The sequence below is a fragment of the Peromyscus eremicus genome, chromosome 2 (genome assembly GCF_949786415.1).
Source record: "Peromyscus eremicus chromosome 2, PerEre_H2_v1, whole genome shotgun sequence".
NCBI classification, from domain to species: domain Eukaryota; kingdom Metazoa; phylum Chordata; class Mammalia; order Rodentia; family Cricetidae; genus Peromyscus; species Peromyscus eremicus.
Genome location: NC_081417.1, coordinates 119,134,690 through 119,153,466, shown reverse-complemented (window position 1 = coordinate 119,153,466; position 18,777 = coordinate 119,134,690). Strand labels below are relative to the sequence as shown.

Genomic DNA, 18,777 nt, shown 5'->3' with positions numbered 1-18,777 from the left:
GTAAGATTCAAGAGTCATGCTTAGAATTCCTCTGACACAACAAATTGTGAGACTTAAGGACAAGGCTCACCCTAGTCCTTCAACAGTCTTCATGTTCCTAGGTCAACCTTCCTGTGACCCATGCCTATTCATGGCATGGCATCTAGAACAACATATAGTTGACCTCAGAGAATATATAGAGGACCTAGTTAAACTACAGCTTTTCTATTCCAGAAAGGAGAGCAATAAGTGTCCCTTTCCACTCCCCTGTCCATCCGTCAGAATTCCATTTAACACTGTGCCTTCCCATCTGCCCAGCAGGACTGCAGCAACTCACCCATGAGCCAGATTGCCAATTGCCCAGTACTGCTCCATTTCCTGTTGACATTTTTTATAAATCCTCCTACAGTTTGCTTCATCTGATTGGTCTCCACAGTCATTGTCCCCATTGCAGAGGAGTCTGCGATTCACACACCTCCCTGGGGTGGAGAGAGGGGACCACACTCACATGGCTGTGATAAGAGGAGAGGCATTGCTGGTACCAGGTGTGTGGCTAGGCCGTTAGTGCCTGTGCTGATCAGTCTTCGTGTATCTGCCCTGAATGAAAATGACACTAATAGTTCATCCCCTTCCTCTCCCCCAAGGAGTTCAGTGCCACAGTTTTCAAGGCACCGAGGAGAGAGTATCTGGAACCACCTGTGAAACTGAATCAATGTGCCTAAGAAGCAGGGAAGGGGCGGACCACCGGGTTGATAGTGTGAAAATACCCCTCCTCCTGTCACTGAGGCTAGGAAGAGGTGGTGGGTAGCTTCTCTGAATGGCACCAGCTAAGCCATCTTGTGTCTCTGACCCAACCTCCCGGCCTCAATTCCCTCATCTGTAAAGGAGAGAAGTTATCACAGCTATCCCGCCATGACACAGCTGTGAGTGAGTGAATAAAACAGAACCAACTCATGGAAACTATTGCAAAAGCCTATCATAGCCAGACTTAGTGCTTTGGAGAGCCAAGTAAGTACTTGTGGCACAGTTGGGACCTTTACCTGCCTAATTGTGAATCCTTTCCCTGACACACATTGCCTTCAGCTGCAGCATCTGTTTTTCCCCTTCAACTTTTTCTCATATGACTTCACTTGCTTTTGTATTTGTGCATTCTCAGGGAGATAAAGCCCACAAGACAGGTAGCTCTGCTTCCTTAGACACATCAAGTCATTTTTAACCGATTTCCTTCGGTTATAAAAGGCAGAAAAATAACAATCGGGTCTTCAAATATTTCTTACAAGGCATTTAAAGTAAAGCCTGCATGAATAGCCATTATAGCTCTAGGCAAAACCATGGAACACTGGCCATAATGAGTCCTTGGGTACACTGTAAAAAAGTCTTTCAGATTTATTGGATGGAATTTTACATTTGCAGTAAGCCCTGGAAATCGCTCTGATAATCCCTGCTGTCTTTTGGCAGCTCTAGACCATAATCCACATGAGTACAGTGAATGGAACTCCCCTCCAGATACTTTAGGGCAAAGTATGTCTGTTTGTGTGAGAGACTTGACGACGTGGAGACAGACTTACTGGGATTAGATGAGTGCATAAGTTGAGAAAACAGTTTTTCACTTGCTTCTGCAGTAGATAATCATTCATTTGTGTGATGTTCCTTCCTTCGGTCAATCTTCCCATCTGTCTTCCATATTCCCTTTTCTTCTTTGTGGAAAATCAACATTTTTACTGACTCCATCACACATTTGGACTTATGGTAGACTCACTGATACCGAAATGCAAATAACAAGGCCCATGTTTCCAAAGCCTTTTGTTGGTAAGTGATCCTGTTCATACTTCTCAACTGTTTCAGGTTTGGCATATTTCACCCTACCCTAGGGCTCTGAGAGCAGTAGCAGAGCTAATATGTGATAGAGAGCTTTTACCTCCGTATGTCATATGATGCTATGACCAGTTTATAAGGTATTAACATCACCCTTGTGGTGGTTTGAATGGGAATGTCCCCCCTTAGGCTCATATGCTTGAATAATTGATCTCCAGTTGAAACTATTTGGAAAGATTAAGAGGTGTGGCCTTGTTGGAGGAGATATGTCACTAGGGGTGGGCTTTGAGATTTCCAGTGACTCCTGACATTGTAAGTTGGCTCTCTCTGTCTCCTGCCTTCAGATCAAGATGTGAGCTCTCAGTTGTTTCTGCTCCATGCCCTTGTTCTACTATCATGGACTCTAACTCTTTGAAACTGTAAGCCCAATTAAATTCTTTCTTCTATAAGTTGCCTTGGTCATGGTATCTTAGCAATAGAAAAGTAACTAATATAACACTCAATTTATATTAATGTAATCAAAATCCAAAAAGGTTAAATAAAATCTTCTAGCGCACACAGTCAGATTTAGACTGACTTAGGACTTTTGATTCCAGCATACCTAACTTCTAAAGTCAGCAAATACAGCCAAGCTTCCAGATTCTCACCTGCATGTTCCTCTATTGACCTGCTGGATGATTTGTGGCAAGTAACCTCTCTGAGCCTCACTTTCTCAGGATGCAAAATGGGGATAATAATGATACTACCTTACTGTAGGCATGTTTTCATGGGATGATACACAGAAAAGGAGGTCGAGGCTTGCAGTAAGGGGTCTCCCTGACCTGTCCTGCAACCCTGATCATGAACCCTGTATGTCTGGCCCTCTATCATCACAAGCTACTCTCCGCTTTTCAAGCTTCTCTCCTCCTTTCCACACTCATTCATACCTGTCTGTGCACACACGAAGCCTTCACATCGCACTTGACTTCTGCATGGTTGGTTGGTAACACAGTCTTCAACTTCCTTGTCAGAGAAGTCACACAATTCTCCATGGAACTGGGAGGGCTGGAGCAAGTAAGCATGTCTGTACTGTAGAAACAGACAGAAACACAGTGAGCCAATGATGGGACCTCAGAGACCTCAGGAGCTAAGGATACTGTATACAGATGGTCACCAACCAAGCTGTGGGTGTAGGGAAAGCATACAGTTGGCTGATGGCTACGTGCCCAATTCCTGTGCTTCCTTCACATACACTGAGGGGCTGTGCAGGGCTGGCAGTTTTCTGACTGTTTCTCCCACTGCACTGCATCCTCCCTGAGTTTGGGGTACTCGTCTTGAATCTCTGTTTGCAGTGGCCTGCCAAGATTTGTTCAGTGTGAAAAAGGCCCGGGCTTTGGAATAAAAAGTCAATAAAGGGGCTCATATAGTCAGTTTAACAATAAACTGACTCTCCACTTAATTATTCCAATGAGAGATTCATGTATTGTCATGTATTGCTTAAGGCATCAGTGTGATATAAATGAAAAAGTATGTGCTCTGAAACTCCAGCTGATGCTAGTACTTCCTAGTTGTATGATGTTGGGCAAGTAGCTTTGTCTTTGGAGTCCAAATTTACTCATCTGTAAGCTGGGGGCAATGAATTACCTAAATGTACAGTTTAGAATTTAAATGATGTAATTATATATTTGTTACATTATATATTTATTATGAATTATGTATTCATTCGTATCATATATCATTATATATCATCTCAAGCTCATGTTTTTCTGGCACAAAGTAGGTACCCAGTTTCTTGTCATTACTTTTCATTTTTATTATCCACAATTTTAGGAATCAATATTGCCATCTCTCTCATCTTGTTCATTTATTCTGAGAATATTGATTAATCTATCTCATATTTAAAAGGGTAGGTATTTTTGCTTGCTTGCCTGTTGGTTGGTTTTTAATCATGATTAAGTGTCCTGGCCTGCCTTCCAAAGGAGAGGGTCACCCCTGGTGGCAGGAGGCACCGGCAGTGACAACACAGGCCAGAGAGCGGGTGCAGAACTGAGCAAGTGCAGCAACGTGCTCTGGAATCTCATGGTGAAATTCCCAATGCAAAGGGAAGAGATGGCGACTGGTTTCTAGTGAGGACATCAGGGCTGAGACCTGAGAGTTGAGGAGGACCATCAGGTAGACGTGGAGGGCAGGAAAAGGACGGCCAAGAACAACTTGGGTAGAGGAAGGTTTCTGGTCACACTGATCGACTAAAGGATGTGTTTTCTTATTCCAGAAACCAGAGATGAATTCATTATGGATGGAGAGGAATACAAGAAGGAGAATGAGGGGAGCTGGAGAGTGGGAGAGCAGGGCAGGCAACCAGGGACCCCAAGCTGGGTGAGGGGGGACAGAAAGAAGTGATGACATTTAGGTGGTTTTCTAATGTTAGCAGTCAAGGTTTTGGTATGAAATGTGTGGAAAATAAGTAGAGTGCCACCCTCCCCTTCAGAGTGACATAAGGCATAGTTACTCCTTAAATGACATCTATACAGTAGATCTGGAAATACAAAAGGGAATCTAGACAGCCATCCCCCTTATCCTTAGAGACTCATTCTTCCTAGAAGGTAGACACAGATGTTAAATAAAACTTTGAGGAACAAACAAACTAGGAAGCCATCAACAAATGAAGTACAGAAGGAACACACAATATACGACAAGATACACATACAATATACATGCAATGTCCATCCCATATACGACAGACCCATAGCAAACATCATACTAAATGGGGAAAAGTTCAAGGTGTATCTTCAAAAATCTGGGACAAAATAACATGCCTATCCAACATGGAACTGGAAGTGTAAGGCTGAACAATCAGGCAGAAGAAAGAAATAAAAGGCAGATAAATTGAAAGGGGAGAGTAAACGGATTGATTCTATTTGTCAGTAGCATGCTTTTGTATGTAAAATCTCTGAGGACATCACCAAAACACTGCTGCAGTTTATAAATACAGTAAGGTTGCAGGATACAAAATCCAATGGCATTATGTATGCTTCAAACAAACACACTGAAAAAGAGCTTGAAATCATTCAGTTTACAACATGCTCAAAAATAGTAAGACAGGTAAAAATAAATTTAATGTAGGAAGTAAAAGATTATCATAATGAAAATTAAGAAGACAGGAGACATTTTGTTTTCATGGGTTAGAAGAAATAATGTTAAAACGTCCACACTACCCAAGGTAAATCTGAGATTTGATGGAATCTTATCACACATGAATTACTATGTTTACAGAGCTAGTATGGGGGGGGATTAAAAAATTTATCTAGAAGCACAAACCATCCAGAAAACATTGTGAAGACAATTCTGAGCAAAAAGAACAAGGCAAGTGGCATCACAACTCAAGACATAAGACATACTACAAAGCTAGTGTGGTCAAAAAATTATGGGGCAGACATGTGAGCATGCTCACAGACTGATGGCACAGAGAGAAAACCCAGAAGTGACTCCACATACTTACAGCCAGCAGAGTTTTCTAAGGCAACAAGAACACATACTCTAGAACAAGAACACTTACTCTAGAACAAGAACACTTACTCTAGAACAAGAACACTTACTCTAGAACAAGAACACTTACTCTAGGACCAGCTCTTAAAAATAAGTGGTGCTGAAAACTGGGTACACAAGGGAAATCACTCAGTAGGTAATGTGTTTATCCTGCAATCAGGAGTACCTGAGCTCAATACCCCAAGCCCACTTTTAAAAAGCCAGGTGTGGTGGTATGTGCTTGTAGTGACAAAGGTGAGGGGTAGATATAGGCATAACCTTGGGACTCCCTGGCCAGGCAGTCTACTATGGTGATATTTTATTTGTACTAAAATGTGATTTTATTTGTATGTTAATAAATAAAGTTGCCTGGGGGTCAGAACTAATAGTAAGCCATAGCAGAGCTGGGTGTTCGTGGTGCACGCCTTTATCCCAGCACTTGGTAGGCAGAGCTAGGTAGATCTCTGTATGGTCAAGGATACAGCCAGCATTGGAGACACACGCCTTTAATCTCAATACCAACCATAGAAGACCTGGAGGTCTGTACAGACAGGCAGTGACGAGGCAGTCATGTGGTTGGGTTTACAACCAATGAGAAGGCAGAACAGAAAGTCTATATAAAGACAAACACACAGGAAGTAGGTCTCTCTTGGCGGAAGAGGATTGCTGAAGCAGGAAGGGTAAGGCTCTTAGCTCTGACCTCTTGGGCTTTTATCTTTACATCGGCTCTGTGTTTCTTATTTAATAAGACAGTTACTTCTACAGTCTACCCTGCTTGGTGATTTCAGGCAAGTGGGAGACCCTATGCCAAAAAAGGTAGATGGAGCCTGATGTGTGCATACACACAAGTACATATAAGCACACACACACACATACACACACAGAGAGAGAGAGAGAGAGAAAGAGAGAGAGAGAACAAGAGAGAGAGAGAGAGAGTGAGCACAAATGAATGAACACTGAAATGTATCTGTACAAAACTGAAACTAGACAGACCCTTATATAAAAATCTAACTTGCCAGGTGTGGTGGCTCATGCCCTTAATCCCAGCACTTGGGAGGCAGAAGCAAGTAGATCTCTGAGTTGGAGGCCAGTTCCACCATAGAACTACAGAGCAAGTTCCAGGATAGCCAAGGCTATGCACCGACACCCTGTCTTGAAACAAACAAACAAACAAACAAACAACAACAACAAAACAAAGAAACAGAAAACACCAAACCAAACCCAAAACAAAAGTAAAGAAAACTTAAAATTGGTCAAAGACCTAATGTAAGATCGCAAACTATGCAATTACTGGAAGAAACCACAGGGGAAACACTTGAGCACCTAAGTATAGAGCAAACAGGATTTCAGATAGTAGAGGCAACAAAAGCAAAGCTAGACAAATGGGATCAGATTGTACTAGGACATGTCTGTACAGCCAAGGAAATGATCAACAGCTTCAAGAGACGAAAAGAGAACGAAGAAAATACCTGCGAACTTCATCTGCCAAGGAGCTAATACCCAGGATATATAAGGAATTCAAAGAACAGAAAAATTCCTAATAATCCGAGTTTTAAATGGGCAAGTGACCTATGATCTCTACATATATGTTTAAATGATAATATACTAATGGCAGAAATGCTGAGAAGTGGAAGGTCTTTCACACTGTCCATAGGAGCGTAAGATAATATAACCATCATGGATTACAGAAAACAGTACTAAGGCTGTGCAAAAGAAGGAGGACGAGGGGAAGAGGAAGGGGGAGGGACATGAAGACAAAGACAAAGAAGAAAGAAGAATTTTCAAAAATATTTTTAAAATCCTGAAAATAGATTTACCATATGAGCCAACAGTCTAAATACTGAGTATATATCCAAAGGTAATAACACTTTATCAAAGATAGACCAGAACTCCCATGTTTATTATAACAAGATTCACCATCACAAAAATAAGAAATCAACAAAGATGTTCATCAAGAGATGAATGGATTAAAATGATATAACTGACCATGGAATTTTAGTCATGTATAAAAGGATGATCCAGTCATTTGTGGCAACCTGAATGGAATCTGAGGACATCATGTTAAGGGAAATAAGCTAGACAGAGAAAGCCAATCACAGGTTCTCACTCATTTGTAGAAGCAAAAATAGTTCATCACAGAAGTAAAGAATAGACTAGAGGTTGCTAGGGACTAGAAAGGAAGAAGGGGAAAAGAAGAAGGGTGGCTATTGATTATCAAAACACTATGATGGGGGCTCTAATGCTCTATAATACAGAAGATAAGTCCACAATAATTGTATAGTTCAAAGTAACTAGGAACATTGATGTTGAAGTTTCTTTACATGCAAGCAAAAGATAACAATTATGTTTGAGTGATGGAAAGGCTAATTACCCTGACTTGATCATTACCCAGTGCATACAGGTATCAAATTATAAAACTATACTCCATAAAAAAGCACAAAGACTGTAAATCAATTAAACGATAAAAATAAAGCCACACATATACAAGGAGATTCTCAGAAGACTACCCCCAGGCTCTTAAGGCAAAGTAGGTTTGAGGAAGATGGAAAGGATGGAGGAAATGCACCTCTAAGTCTGGGCTGAGAGATTTCACTGAGCCCCAGCCATCCAGCTGAGGAAGTCCACAGTGAGCATCTCTGGCTAGCTGGCTCATGCTCAGTCCTTCTGGTTTATGGTGCAGATGAAGCAATTATCCAGATAATTGGATCAATGTTGATAACTTCAGCAAGAAAACCTACTCTGGAAACAGAATGATAGTGCTTGGCTTTCCCCATTGATCCAATTAACTGTGCAATTGCCCTGGGCTGGCTTCCTCAGCCTCTCCAGAGTCTTTGCCATGATAGGTCTGGGTTCTCAAGGAGCTAAAGGAATGGCAACCATTCTCTCTCTCTCTCTCTCTCTCTCTCTCTCTCTCTCTCTCTCTCTCTCTCTCTCTTCTGGTACATCTGCTTTGTTCAGGACTGGGGTCCTGGGTCAGCTCTTCCATCACAAGGGAGAGGACCTCATGGCCTGAATTGAGGCTTATCTGCTACCAGAGGGCTCCAAGAAGCACTTACCTGCTCTAAGTTTTCATTTATCCGTCTAACAGAATATGTGACAGCCACCTTATTTTCCTTGCAAAGATATCAGAGAGCAGAGTGAGCTCAAATATAAGGGTGTTATGAAGCACCTGTTACATGCATGCACCCTTACAAGTTTTCTGTTTATGGCAGTAAATAGTAAAGGCCACAGTGTGATATATGTTAGGATATAGGATATAGGGTAGGGGGACCTGGAGAAGCATGCACAATTTGCTTTATGAGGATCTAGGGCTGATGAGCAGTCAGGGAAGGCTTCACAGAAGAGGTTGCCTGGAGCAGAGAATCAAGTCTGAGTCATGTTAGAAAGTGAAGGCAGTGGGAAAGGTTATTGCTAGCTGAGAAAGGGACATGAACAGAGGTACAGAGGGAGTGACAGAGGTGGAAGATTACAAGAGCTGGTATATCATAGAGATGAGGCCAGGTTAGGTGACACACAAGTCTTGCTTTGATCCTTAGGGCTCATTTGGGGAAAGACTAGTCAGATGTAGCTTTGGGGTAGCTTCCCTGGCTATACCGTGAATGATGGATAGACAGAGCAGGTCAGAGGCAGGATGCAGAAAAGACAGCTTTGTAAAAACCACTGTAATACCAAAGGGAGCAACTGTTTGCTGTTTGAAAGCACAGAGAAAGGAGAATCATTCCAACAGCTTGCATCTTAAAGGATAGACTATGGCCAGACACCACCAATGTTGAAGACTAGTCTCCTTCTTGACCTCCCACCCCTGCCCAGAAGCTTGGCACTCACCCAAGGCCTGGGATCTTACCCTTTTTTTCTGACAGGGGTCACATGCAGTCCAGGAGGACCAGCTGGATAGCTCACAGTCAACAGGTGCTGGGGTGACGTCCACACTCCGTACTTGTCTGCTCTTAGCAAGGCTCTGGTTGACTGCATTTGTGCCGAAGAAATCTGGATGCTCCCCTCTAAGAATCATTGTAAGAGAAGAGTTGCATATCCTAAACGAATTACATTCATTCCCTGCCACCCATCAATCACCCATCCCATAAATGTAGATCAGATCACGAATGCAAGGCAGGTAGTTTATCATTTCAGTGCTTGTTAATTCATCTAACAAATATGTATTGAGCCCCCAGGAAGTGCCTGGCATGAGGACTACCATGGTAAAGAGTACTGAACTCTGGTTAGAAGACAGTGTCTCAGCCACTTGTGCGATCTGATTTCCAGTCTGTAGGAGCTTCATTTTTTTTCCTCCACACAGTGGCTGAAATGTATTGCCTTACACAACTGTTTCTGGATTATAAATTATAGCCAATAGGTGAGCACTTAAACTCTCATGGGCTATGGATACACAGGAAATCCAATCTCAGCAACACACTCCCTATCTATGGGCCTCCTTTTTATCCTCTGAAGATTGAGGGTTTGTACTAGATGATGCCTTTTCATCTTAAATGTCCACGAAACATTTGCCAAGAACAATTGATACTGAAGACACCAGGCTTCTGGGTATGCGGCACAGGATCTACTTAAGAGAGAAACAAGTCTTGTGTCTTGGCAATTTTTAATGCATGCAGGGCCCATGGCCAGAGCTGGGCTTGAAGATGTGCAGAGGTTAGTTATAGGTTAGTTAAGTCTGGAGGCTGGGGAGAAGGTGGAGGCTGGTGTAGGAGTCCCCGTGACATGATATGAACCTGAACTACAGCAGGGCCAGGGTAGAGGAATGGGTGAGAAAGGTCTCAGGTGGAAGCGATAGAAAGTGATCGGCAAATGGATGGACTGGAAAGGTCTGAGAGGAAGGAAACGGTTTAGGTTGATGCCAGTATCCTACTTGAATGCCTAGGTGGTGGGAACATAGGAGGCCCAAGATGTTGTGGAAGATGGCCGAGGCAGGCTAAGCTCTAGGTGCCCATGGGATAGCCACATAAACTCACGCAGGGCACAGTTCCTACCTGGGTCTGAAATCAGGAAGGGAGTTCTGTGCTAGAGAAACAGATCTGGTCATGAGAAGGTGAGGAGGGGAAGTGACTAATCCCTTTTGAGAGAAGCAGGCCAAGTGTATCAGTTACTGTTCTATCACTGTGATAAAACACCTTGGCCGAGGCAACTTACGGATGGGTTTATTTGACTTACATTTCCAGAGGACTAAGCGTCTATTATGGTGGGAACTGTGGCAGCCACCAGCAGACACAGCATGTGGAGTGAAAGCTGAGGGCTTGAACTCCAAGCAGGAAGAAGAAAAATCTAACTGAAAATGGCATGAAGTTTTGAAACCTCAAAACTAGGCCACAGTGATGCACTCCATCAATACCCCACTCCTTAAGACTACCCAAACACAACCACCAATGGGGGCCAAGTATTCAAACATCTGAGCCTATGGGAGATACTCTTATTCAAACTACCACAACATGAAAAGTGCTTAGGGCGCATCAGGGACACAGAAGAGGAGGGGGGCCAGTATCAGGTTGAGCCATGCAGGTCAGGAAGCATCTGAGGGGGTGAGTGAAGCAGGGAAATGGGGTGGAGGGCAGAGGAGCCACACCTTCAGAGCAGACAAGCCACACGAGAACTGAAACATGTCTAAACTGTAAAGTCAGCTACTTGTTGAGTCCCTGGCACACAGCTGGGCCAAGTGAATGAATGAACTCATTATTTCAACTATGGGAGCCTCAGTTTCCCTACCTAGAACATGGTAGACATGCTATGATTTTTTTCATCTCTTCCCGTGAGTATGCATATCAGTGTAAGCGCCCTTGTAACTTGTACTTCTTAAGCTAAAGAGGAGGTACAAGAAAGAAAGGAATGAAGATTTACTGAGGGGCTAGGATGTCAGACCTAAGCATTGTATTAGATGTTTTTATCCCATCCCACAGATGTGCTCGATGGTAGCTATGGACTGTGGTCACCTGGACAGATGCTGAAATGGCTCAGAGAGACACAACGTATCTGCTGCAGTGAACCCGGGATGTAGTTGTCCTGGGATCTAAGCCTGTCTGATTCTGAGCATGCAGTCTCCCCTTGCCCCATGACGTCTGGAAGCAGATCCAACCTGGATCCACTCCAGTTGCTTCCCATCACCATCTCAGTAAGTGTCTGCAAGGCCTGTTTCATCCTGGTCTCTAAGATTAAGTCATTAGGAGGAACATCACAAAGCTTCCACTGTCAAACACACAGGATGTCACTCCAAACAAGGTCATTAACGACACATTTTCACTTGGCAAAAGTCCTAAAAGGAGGATAATATTAACTACTGTGAGCTCCATTTCCATGGCTGCCCCAGAGACTGGCAAAAATCAATTGCCTAGTAAAGTTGGATCTTTAGCAAAAGGTCAAAGACTCTACTGGAAACCACAGGTGGGTACTTGAAAGTGGTTACTGAGGCAGGATGCTGCACACCAGCAGGGGCCCTCCGATGGGCTCCTATCTACTAATTTGCTCGGGTTTGACAAAACAATACTGTCTGTGATTTGGCTTCTCCTAAGTATGTATTTGACAGCTCTGCAGGGTACCTTCTTCCTATTTCAACTACCAAGCAGTTACACTGTTTTTTTTTCCCCAAGTATCACCCCAATTCGGGGCCACAGTGGAGACCAAGTGGATAAGTAATGTGCACAGTTGCTATTAAGAGTCACAATTATTTTCCTCTCCGAGATTTGAGAGCCCGTTAATGGGCAAGATGATGGCTTACAGAGGGAACTTGCAAGAAGTAGTTATAACCACCGGATCTCTCATTTTTACACCCAATTTCCATTACGGGGGTGGCAATATAATGAAATAATCAGCAGAATAAATAGTATGTTTGTAAATTACATCGGGTAAGTGTGGTTCATTAGTGCCACACAATGCAAATCTAAAGGAAAGGCTAGTGTCTAGTCACATCTTCAATTTGAGAATGGCATGGAGCTGCATAAATGGCAGGTTCAACCGAGGCCTTTGCACGCGACTATGTGCACCTTCCACCCTGAGGAATTTCTATGGAAACAAACCCACTGGCTTGGCTGCTGCTGAGATGCCTCCATATGGGGAGAGGAGATAAGAAAGAGTAATAGAGGGGGTGCACATGGTCAAAGTATATTATGAGCATGTATGAAAGTGCCATAATGAAAGCCCGACATGCAATTAACAGACACGAATGCAAAGCCCAACTCGTCTGTAACATAAAACTGCCTCGAGAAGTACTGAAAATTAATAATCACTCAGGGCCCCACACCCACATTGCCCCCTGCCAATCTTTCGCCACACTTGCATGGTCTTTAACTAAATGGCATCTCCAGGAATCGGGCATCTGAGTACCACACCAGCCCCAGTCCTGTTTGTGAGGCCAACAACTGTCACAGACATGCTGTGTGTCAGTCCAGCGTCTTGTGAATGCTGTCACAGATGTGTGCCGGGTGCAGCATCACCTTCCTGTGCTTTGCCTTGACCTTGTGCATTGTTGCGCACCATTTTTCAGACGTGGGTGCTTCTGCCCACCCACGTCAACCAGACCCACATTGATTCCTGAAGGGACCTAGTGTGCCGCTTTCATCTGGATGTTATCTCCTAGAACATCTCTTGCATGTCATTGATTCCTCTGAGTCACATTCATATCCTAACCTTTTGCAATTTCAAAAAAAAATGTTAGTATAAGCAGCCTTTTATACTTCACTGGAAATATGCCCCTTTTGAGGAAGTACAGGCAAGGACATGCCTTCCTTTGGGGTGCACAGAACCTTGTTGCCAGCCTTAGGACACATTGTTCTGGGTCCAGGTCGCCTATTCTCTTTCTCTGATCAAAATAAAGATGGATCCATCAAGCACAGCAGGATTAGGTCAGCAGTAAATTTCCAGCCCTCAGCTTATATGGATGGGCCACATCAATATATTTTGGCTCTCTGTGGAAATGGCCTGACACAACAACTTTCTTGTCACACACAATTTGTTCGGCTGCTGCAACCCTGTATAAACAGCATCTTCCACTTTGCTGGGGCGGGGGTGGTTTCTGGGGGAAAGGTTTCCCATTTCTCTCTGTCATTTGCTGTTGCAGACATGGAATTTAAAGCAACATCTCAAAGCAGCAAATGTGTGTCCTACAGAAACATCCTGGGTGTCTAGCAAGTCAGGTGGATTTGGGAAGTGTGTTAATGAGAGGCAGAAAACAGCAAGAATGCTTGAGTTCTGCACACACACAATGGATTCAATAGCCTTGAGAGTCACATAGTCTTCGAGCCTCAGTTTCCTTCTCTCTACATCTGTAAGTGGTAGATTGACTGTGAGGGCGAGAGTGAATGCCTGCAACAGTGACAATCAATAGTGATCAATAGGCCATGTGACAATGGGACCTGAGCAAACGAAATGACAAAGTTTATGATATGAAGGAGCTTGCAACACTTTCTGCTCCTACACAGAATATTTCTGTTTTGATTTTTGTGTCTGATACTCCAAGGCATGTTGTGCTCAGGGATGGCATGTAGAGATCATGGGTGGAGAGCAGAATATTCAACCAGGAGTCAGGGAAGGGCTGGAGGCCCACTGAGTGGGAGCCATTCTCTTCCCTCCTCTGGGGATCAGTTTGTCCTTCCACAGAGTGGGAACAAAGGGACACTCCCCCTCCTCATAGGATACAGCTCCGAGTTTTATAGCCTGCACTTCTTATCTGCTGAAACTCCAGCCCCTACCTAAAAGAGAACTTGCCAATAAATACATCCCATCGCGTCACCCCTTCACTTCAAACCTTCTATACCTGGAGGATATTGTTCGCATCCCCAGCTACTTGTTCTTCCTCCTCCTCCTCACAGTTCTCACCTTGGTGTCTACTCAATGAGACTGAAATGTACCTAGAGCCTTGGGATCAAGCCAGGCTCTCTCATACCTCCAGGCCTTTGTGTATGCAGTTTCCTATGCCTGATGCACCCTTTTTACCCCTTGCCAGGACCCCTGCTCAGGAGAACTAGTCACTCTCTCCCTTGAGTGATGTTTGTCTCTACACCACCTCTCACAAGTCTCACACACTGCCATGCTCCCCGAGAACATGAGTCTGGGGTCTTGTTCAGCTCTGTATATGCTGTCATAAACAAGGGGCTGCGTACAGGAACATGCTGCTTCTGAGAGGGCTGTATGAGCCCTCTCCTCCAGGCACAACTCACCGGGCACTGCAGGGTTCTCTGGGCTAATAAGTAAACATGGGCAGCCTTAGCAGCATAGTTAATCTCTCTGCCAAGCTGAGGGTCATGTTAATTCTAAGGGTGAATGCTGGAGTACTTGGTGAGTGAGGACTTACAATCCTGATCCCTGGAAAGGTGCTCGACAGAGGCTGACTGGCATGATGCAGAGCTCAGAACAGAAGGCCCATGGAGCACGTGGCGCTGCTCACACTATTGAAAAGTTACTATCAGGGAGCAGTTGGAGAGTAAAAAAACTTCTACCTCTCTCTCTTCCCATAGCAGTGCTGGCTGTGGATACGTTCTGTATGCTGTGAATGTGTTGCTCTGATTGGTTGACAAATAGAATGCTGATTGGCCAGTAGCCAGGCAGGAAGTATAGGCAGGACAAGCGGAGAAGAGAATTTGGGGAACAGTAAGGCTGAGTCAGGAGACGCTGCCAGCTGCCACAATGATAAGCAAGTGAGATGTAAAAGTACCGGTAAGCCACAAGCCACGTGGCAACTTATAGATTAATAGAAATGGGTTAATTTAAGATGTAGGATCTAGCTAGCAAGAAGCCTGAGCCATTAGGCCAAACAGTTTAAATAATATAAGCATCTGTGTGTTTATTTGGATCTGAGTGGCTGCGGGTCCGGGAGGGACTGGAGATAACCCCAGCAACAAGTGCTCATGAACACTCAGGTACCTGAGCACTTCCACATCTCATGGTGGGAACTGCTCAGGCACAAGGAGGATGGTCAGGTTGCCAAGGTTCTGGTACATCTTTCTCTGGAACCCAAGTTTGAGCGCTGACTAAGATTACCTTCTTTAGCTCTTTCCCATCCTATGAGTGGAATTTTGGATGAAATAAATTAGTTATTTAGTTCCTGGGAACAAACATCTGTGAGAGAGGAGGAGAGGGAAAGAGAGGAAGAAAGAGTTTGAGAGATCCACTCACTCTAGATATATTGCGCTGCTGGGTGGGTAGAGCAAGACATTGCCATTTATTAGGATCATTCATGTGAACTGGCTCATTTTTCATATATAATAAACCTTCTTTTGCATAGAGAGCCAGACCAAAGCTTCACTCAGAATATAAAACATGCATCCTATTCTTCTCAGCGTGGCAAAATTCATTTAAACATGTCAGTTCTTTAACAGGCACTTTTGTTGAAGCCAGCCACTTGGGTCCATGATAATTCAGAGGGAGTTGTTGATTTTATTTTATCAGACACATGCAAATTGCTTCAAGAGATGTTCCTCTGCCCACAGGCTTGTGGCAGAGCTGGTCAGCATTGTGTGGTTTTACACTCTCTGCCATGTAACTGATCAGGGAATCATTTGTACCCATCACTTACCTGGAACCAGAGAATTGGAGACATCCTAGGGCAGCACAGAGAAGACATGACTTTGCCAGTGCCCTCCAAGGCTGGGCCCTTGTCTTCATGTCTGTGTGACAGGAGCTCCGGTGAGGTCCCCGGTGAGGTCCCCGAATGTCTGAAAAGCCTACTCACTATTGCTACTTTCAGTTCTGTTCCCACAGAGCAAACAGCTCAGCAAAGCAAACAGAAGCCACTGCCTGGGACCTCAGCTGACTTTGCACAGCAGAAATGTGCTCACTTGTGACACTGCAAACCAAAGACAGTGAGAAAAACTAACTTCATGCAAGTTACCTTACCTGAGTACCTCAGGAAGCACATACCTCAGCCTCCCCAAATGGTGAGGGCTAGATAAATTGATATAGGGAAAGTAGTGTGTACCAGGACATGGTGGGTACTCAGACACATGTCCTCCTGTCCTCAACAAACTGAGTGCAGCATCTGAAGTCAAATGGGACTGGGTCTGAGTCCCAGATGTGTAGCAACTCTGAGCAGGGCTCCAGACCTCAGCCACTGGAGTTTGAATTCTTTCTATATAATTTCCACCTCCTGAGTTCAAATTCTTTCCATATGATTCTCTGCTGTGTCACCAGAATAGATACTACCCTCTATAAAACAGATAACAATAGTGCCCATCTCCCAGTGCTGTGCTCAGTCAGTGGGAGAGTGACAGGAGAAACATTATAAACATGCATGAAAATGTTACAATGAAACCCATTATTATGATGATGATTATATGCTAATAAAACATGAGTAAATCTAAATATTCAGAATGCATTGAGCAATGCAAGGCAGGTATCATGTATTCTCCATATGCACCTGATATTCTCTGTTTCCTCTTGATAAAATGCCCCAGAACCAGAAGAATCAGATGAGATATTAAATGTGCAAATGTCATGCAAAGAGGTATTGTAAAAATTATAATTTCAAGAAAATATTCTAATCTGTATTCCTGCATCGACATGGCTTCTATAGGGTCTTATTTATTGGGCACTCAGCTCTAACCTTGTTGGGAAGTAAGTTTAGCAGCTGATTGAGTCAGGAAAATTCAACATTTGTCTCTAATATTTGCTGGAGACTGTTGAGAGCCACGGTTGATACACCTGAGTGGCTACCAGACTCTTCACCTACCACTTCCCTCATTTGCCAGGTTATGGAAACCCCAATTCCTTCTCTGGGAATGAATCCAGCCAAGGCAGGTATCACTCACAACCATCAGTATACTATTGGAGCCTAGGAAGACAGGCCCCCTCTCCCATAGCTTTTTGTTGCTCAAGATGGCTCCCAGGTTCATCTGCCACCCTCCCCGTTCAGTCAACTTAAAGGAAAAGACCAGAGAGACGTGTTCTAGAAATAGCACAATCTACTCAGCCACTCACCTCAAAACCTCTAGAAATGCTTCTCAGGGGCTAGGGAGATGGCTTAATGTGTAAGAGTACTTGTGCAAACAGAAAGACTAAACTCAGATCTTTAGTACCCATGTTTGAAGGGGAAAAAACCCAAACAAACTACTAGGTATGGTCACAAGCACCTGTCCAGGATCAGGAGACCCTGTCTTGAAGGAGTAAGATAGAGAATGACAGAGGACAACACCCAATGTTCTCCTATGACCTCTGTACACATATGGTTGTACACACACAACACATGAGGGAAGGAAGGAAGGGAGGGAGGGAGGGAGAGAGAGAGGGAGGGAGAGAGGGAGGGAGGGAGGAAGGAAAAGAAGCACCCGCCAGGCTGCCCATGACCAGATGTGAGGTGGGTTTTTATATATTTCAGTTCTGATTCCAACCTGGAGACAGTGGTAAAGATCTCAGCACTGGGTGGCAGGGTGAGCGTGTGTGTGTGTGTGTGTGTGTGTGTGTGTGTGTGTGTGTGTGTGTGTGTGTGTGACAAGTGCACTGTGCAATGCTTAGGCAAGATGCAAACACCGAAGCTTAAAGAAGCGCCTTCCCAATCCTCAAGAATCAATGAACTAAAATCAAATCACAAATTATCTTCATCAAATGGTGTCAAGGAACCTACAACTCTTTAAAGGGTAGATGCTGGGTGAGTTGCGAATGTGGTGAGGAACCTCGGCGGGGAGAGGTGACATGTAACACAAGGGTGAGATAGAAAAAACATTTGGTGTTCTCCAAAACTGTCTTATTGATAAAATGTTCATTGACATCCATTCCATAGGTTGTCTCCAGGTTTGAATGACCTAACTTCCGAATGTAAGTTGGGGTGCTCTCCCAGGCTACCACCTCTCTGTGTCTACTGGAGTAACTAGGCTGGGGTTGGGCACGCAGAAAAGGGGTGGAGGGACATCTAGGGAAGATAGTGGTCCCTCACATGCTCTACAGTAGACCAACCTGTTCATATTACAGTCACCATAAACTCAAGCACAAGGCATTGTCTTGCCGACATCCCCAAGGATGCAGTCGGTCTGAACTTTGACACAATTGATTGCTGCAGTTAATCATTGGTAAGCAGGCAGAAAATTGAGTTCCAAGTACTATCCCTGTTCCCATCCATGTGTGTATTAGTTTGCTTTCTATTGTCATGATAGAGAAACCACTACCCAAAGCAGGAATGGGTTTATTAGGCTTACTCAACCCAATCACAGTCCATCATGCAGTAAACTCAGAGCAGGAACTCAACAAAGGAACCCAGAGGCAGGGACAGAAGCACAGAGCATGGAGGCATGCTGCTTACTGACTTGTCTCCATGGCTTGCTTAGCTTGGTTTTTTTTTTTTTTTTTAAATACAACCCAGGCCTACCTGCCCAGTAGTGGCAGCATACACAGTGGGCTGGAACCTCCAACATCAAACATTAATCAAGAAAAATATTTCATGGGTCAATCTGATGGTCACATTTTTTCAAACAAACAAACAAACACCAAAATACAAAAAACCACAAAAACTAATGAGCACAAACCATGTAAGAGGAATCAAATCCTTATACA

The 18,777-nt window shown here is 44.0% G+C and overlaps 1 protein-coding gene across 2 annotated transcripts in view; it reads right to left on the bottom strand.

The window, feature by feature from the left end:
- Positions 1-15,900, bottom strand: part of C8b (complement C8 beta chain) — a 38,409-nt gene extending 22,509 nt beyond the window's left edge. For both annotated transcript variants that reach the window (XM_059256014.1, XM_059256015.1), the window contains exons 1-4: positions 15,812-15,900; positions 9,143-9,299; positions 2,721-2,862; positions 317-458 (exon numbers count right to left, since the gene is read on the bottom strand). In XM_059256014.1, the coding sequence (XP_059111997.1) occupies positions 317-458; positions 2,721-2,862; positions 9,143-9,299; positions 15,812-15,900 (530 nt within the window). The remainder of the gene's footprint in view (positions 1-316; positions 459-2,720; positions 2,863-9,142; positions 9,300-15,811) is intronic.
- Between the last annotated feature and the right edge of the window lie 2,877 nt (positions 15,901-18,777).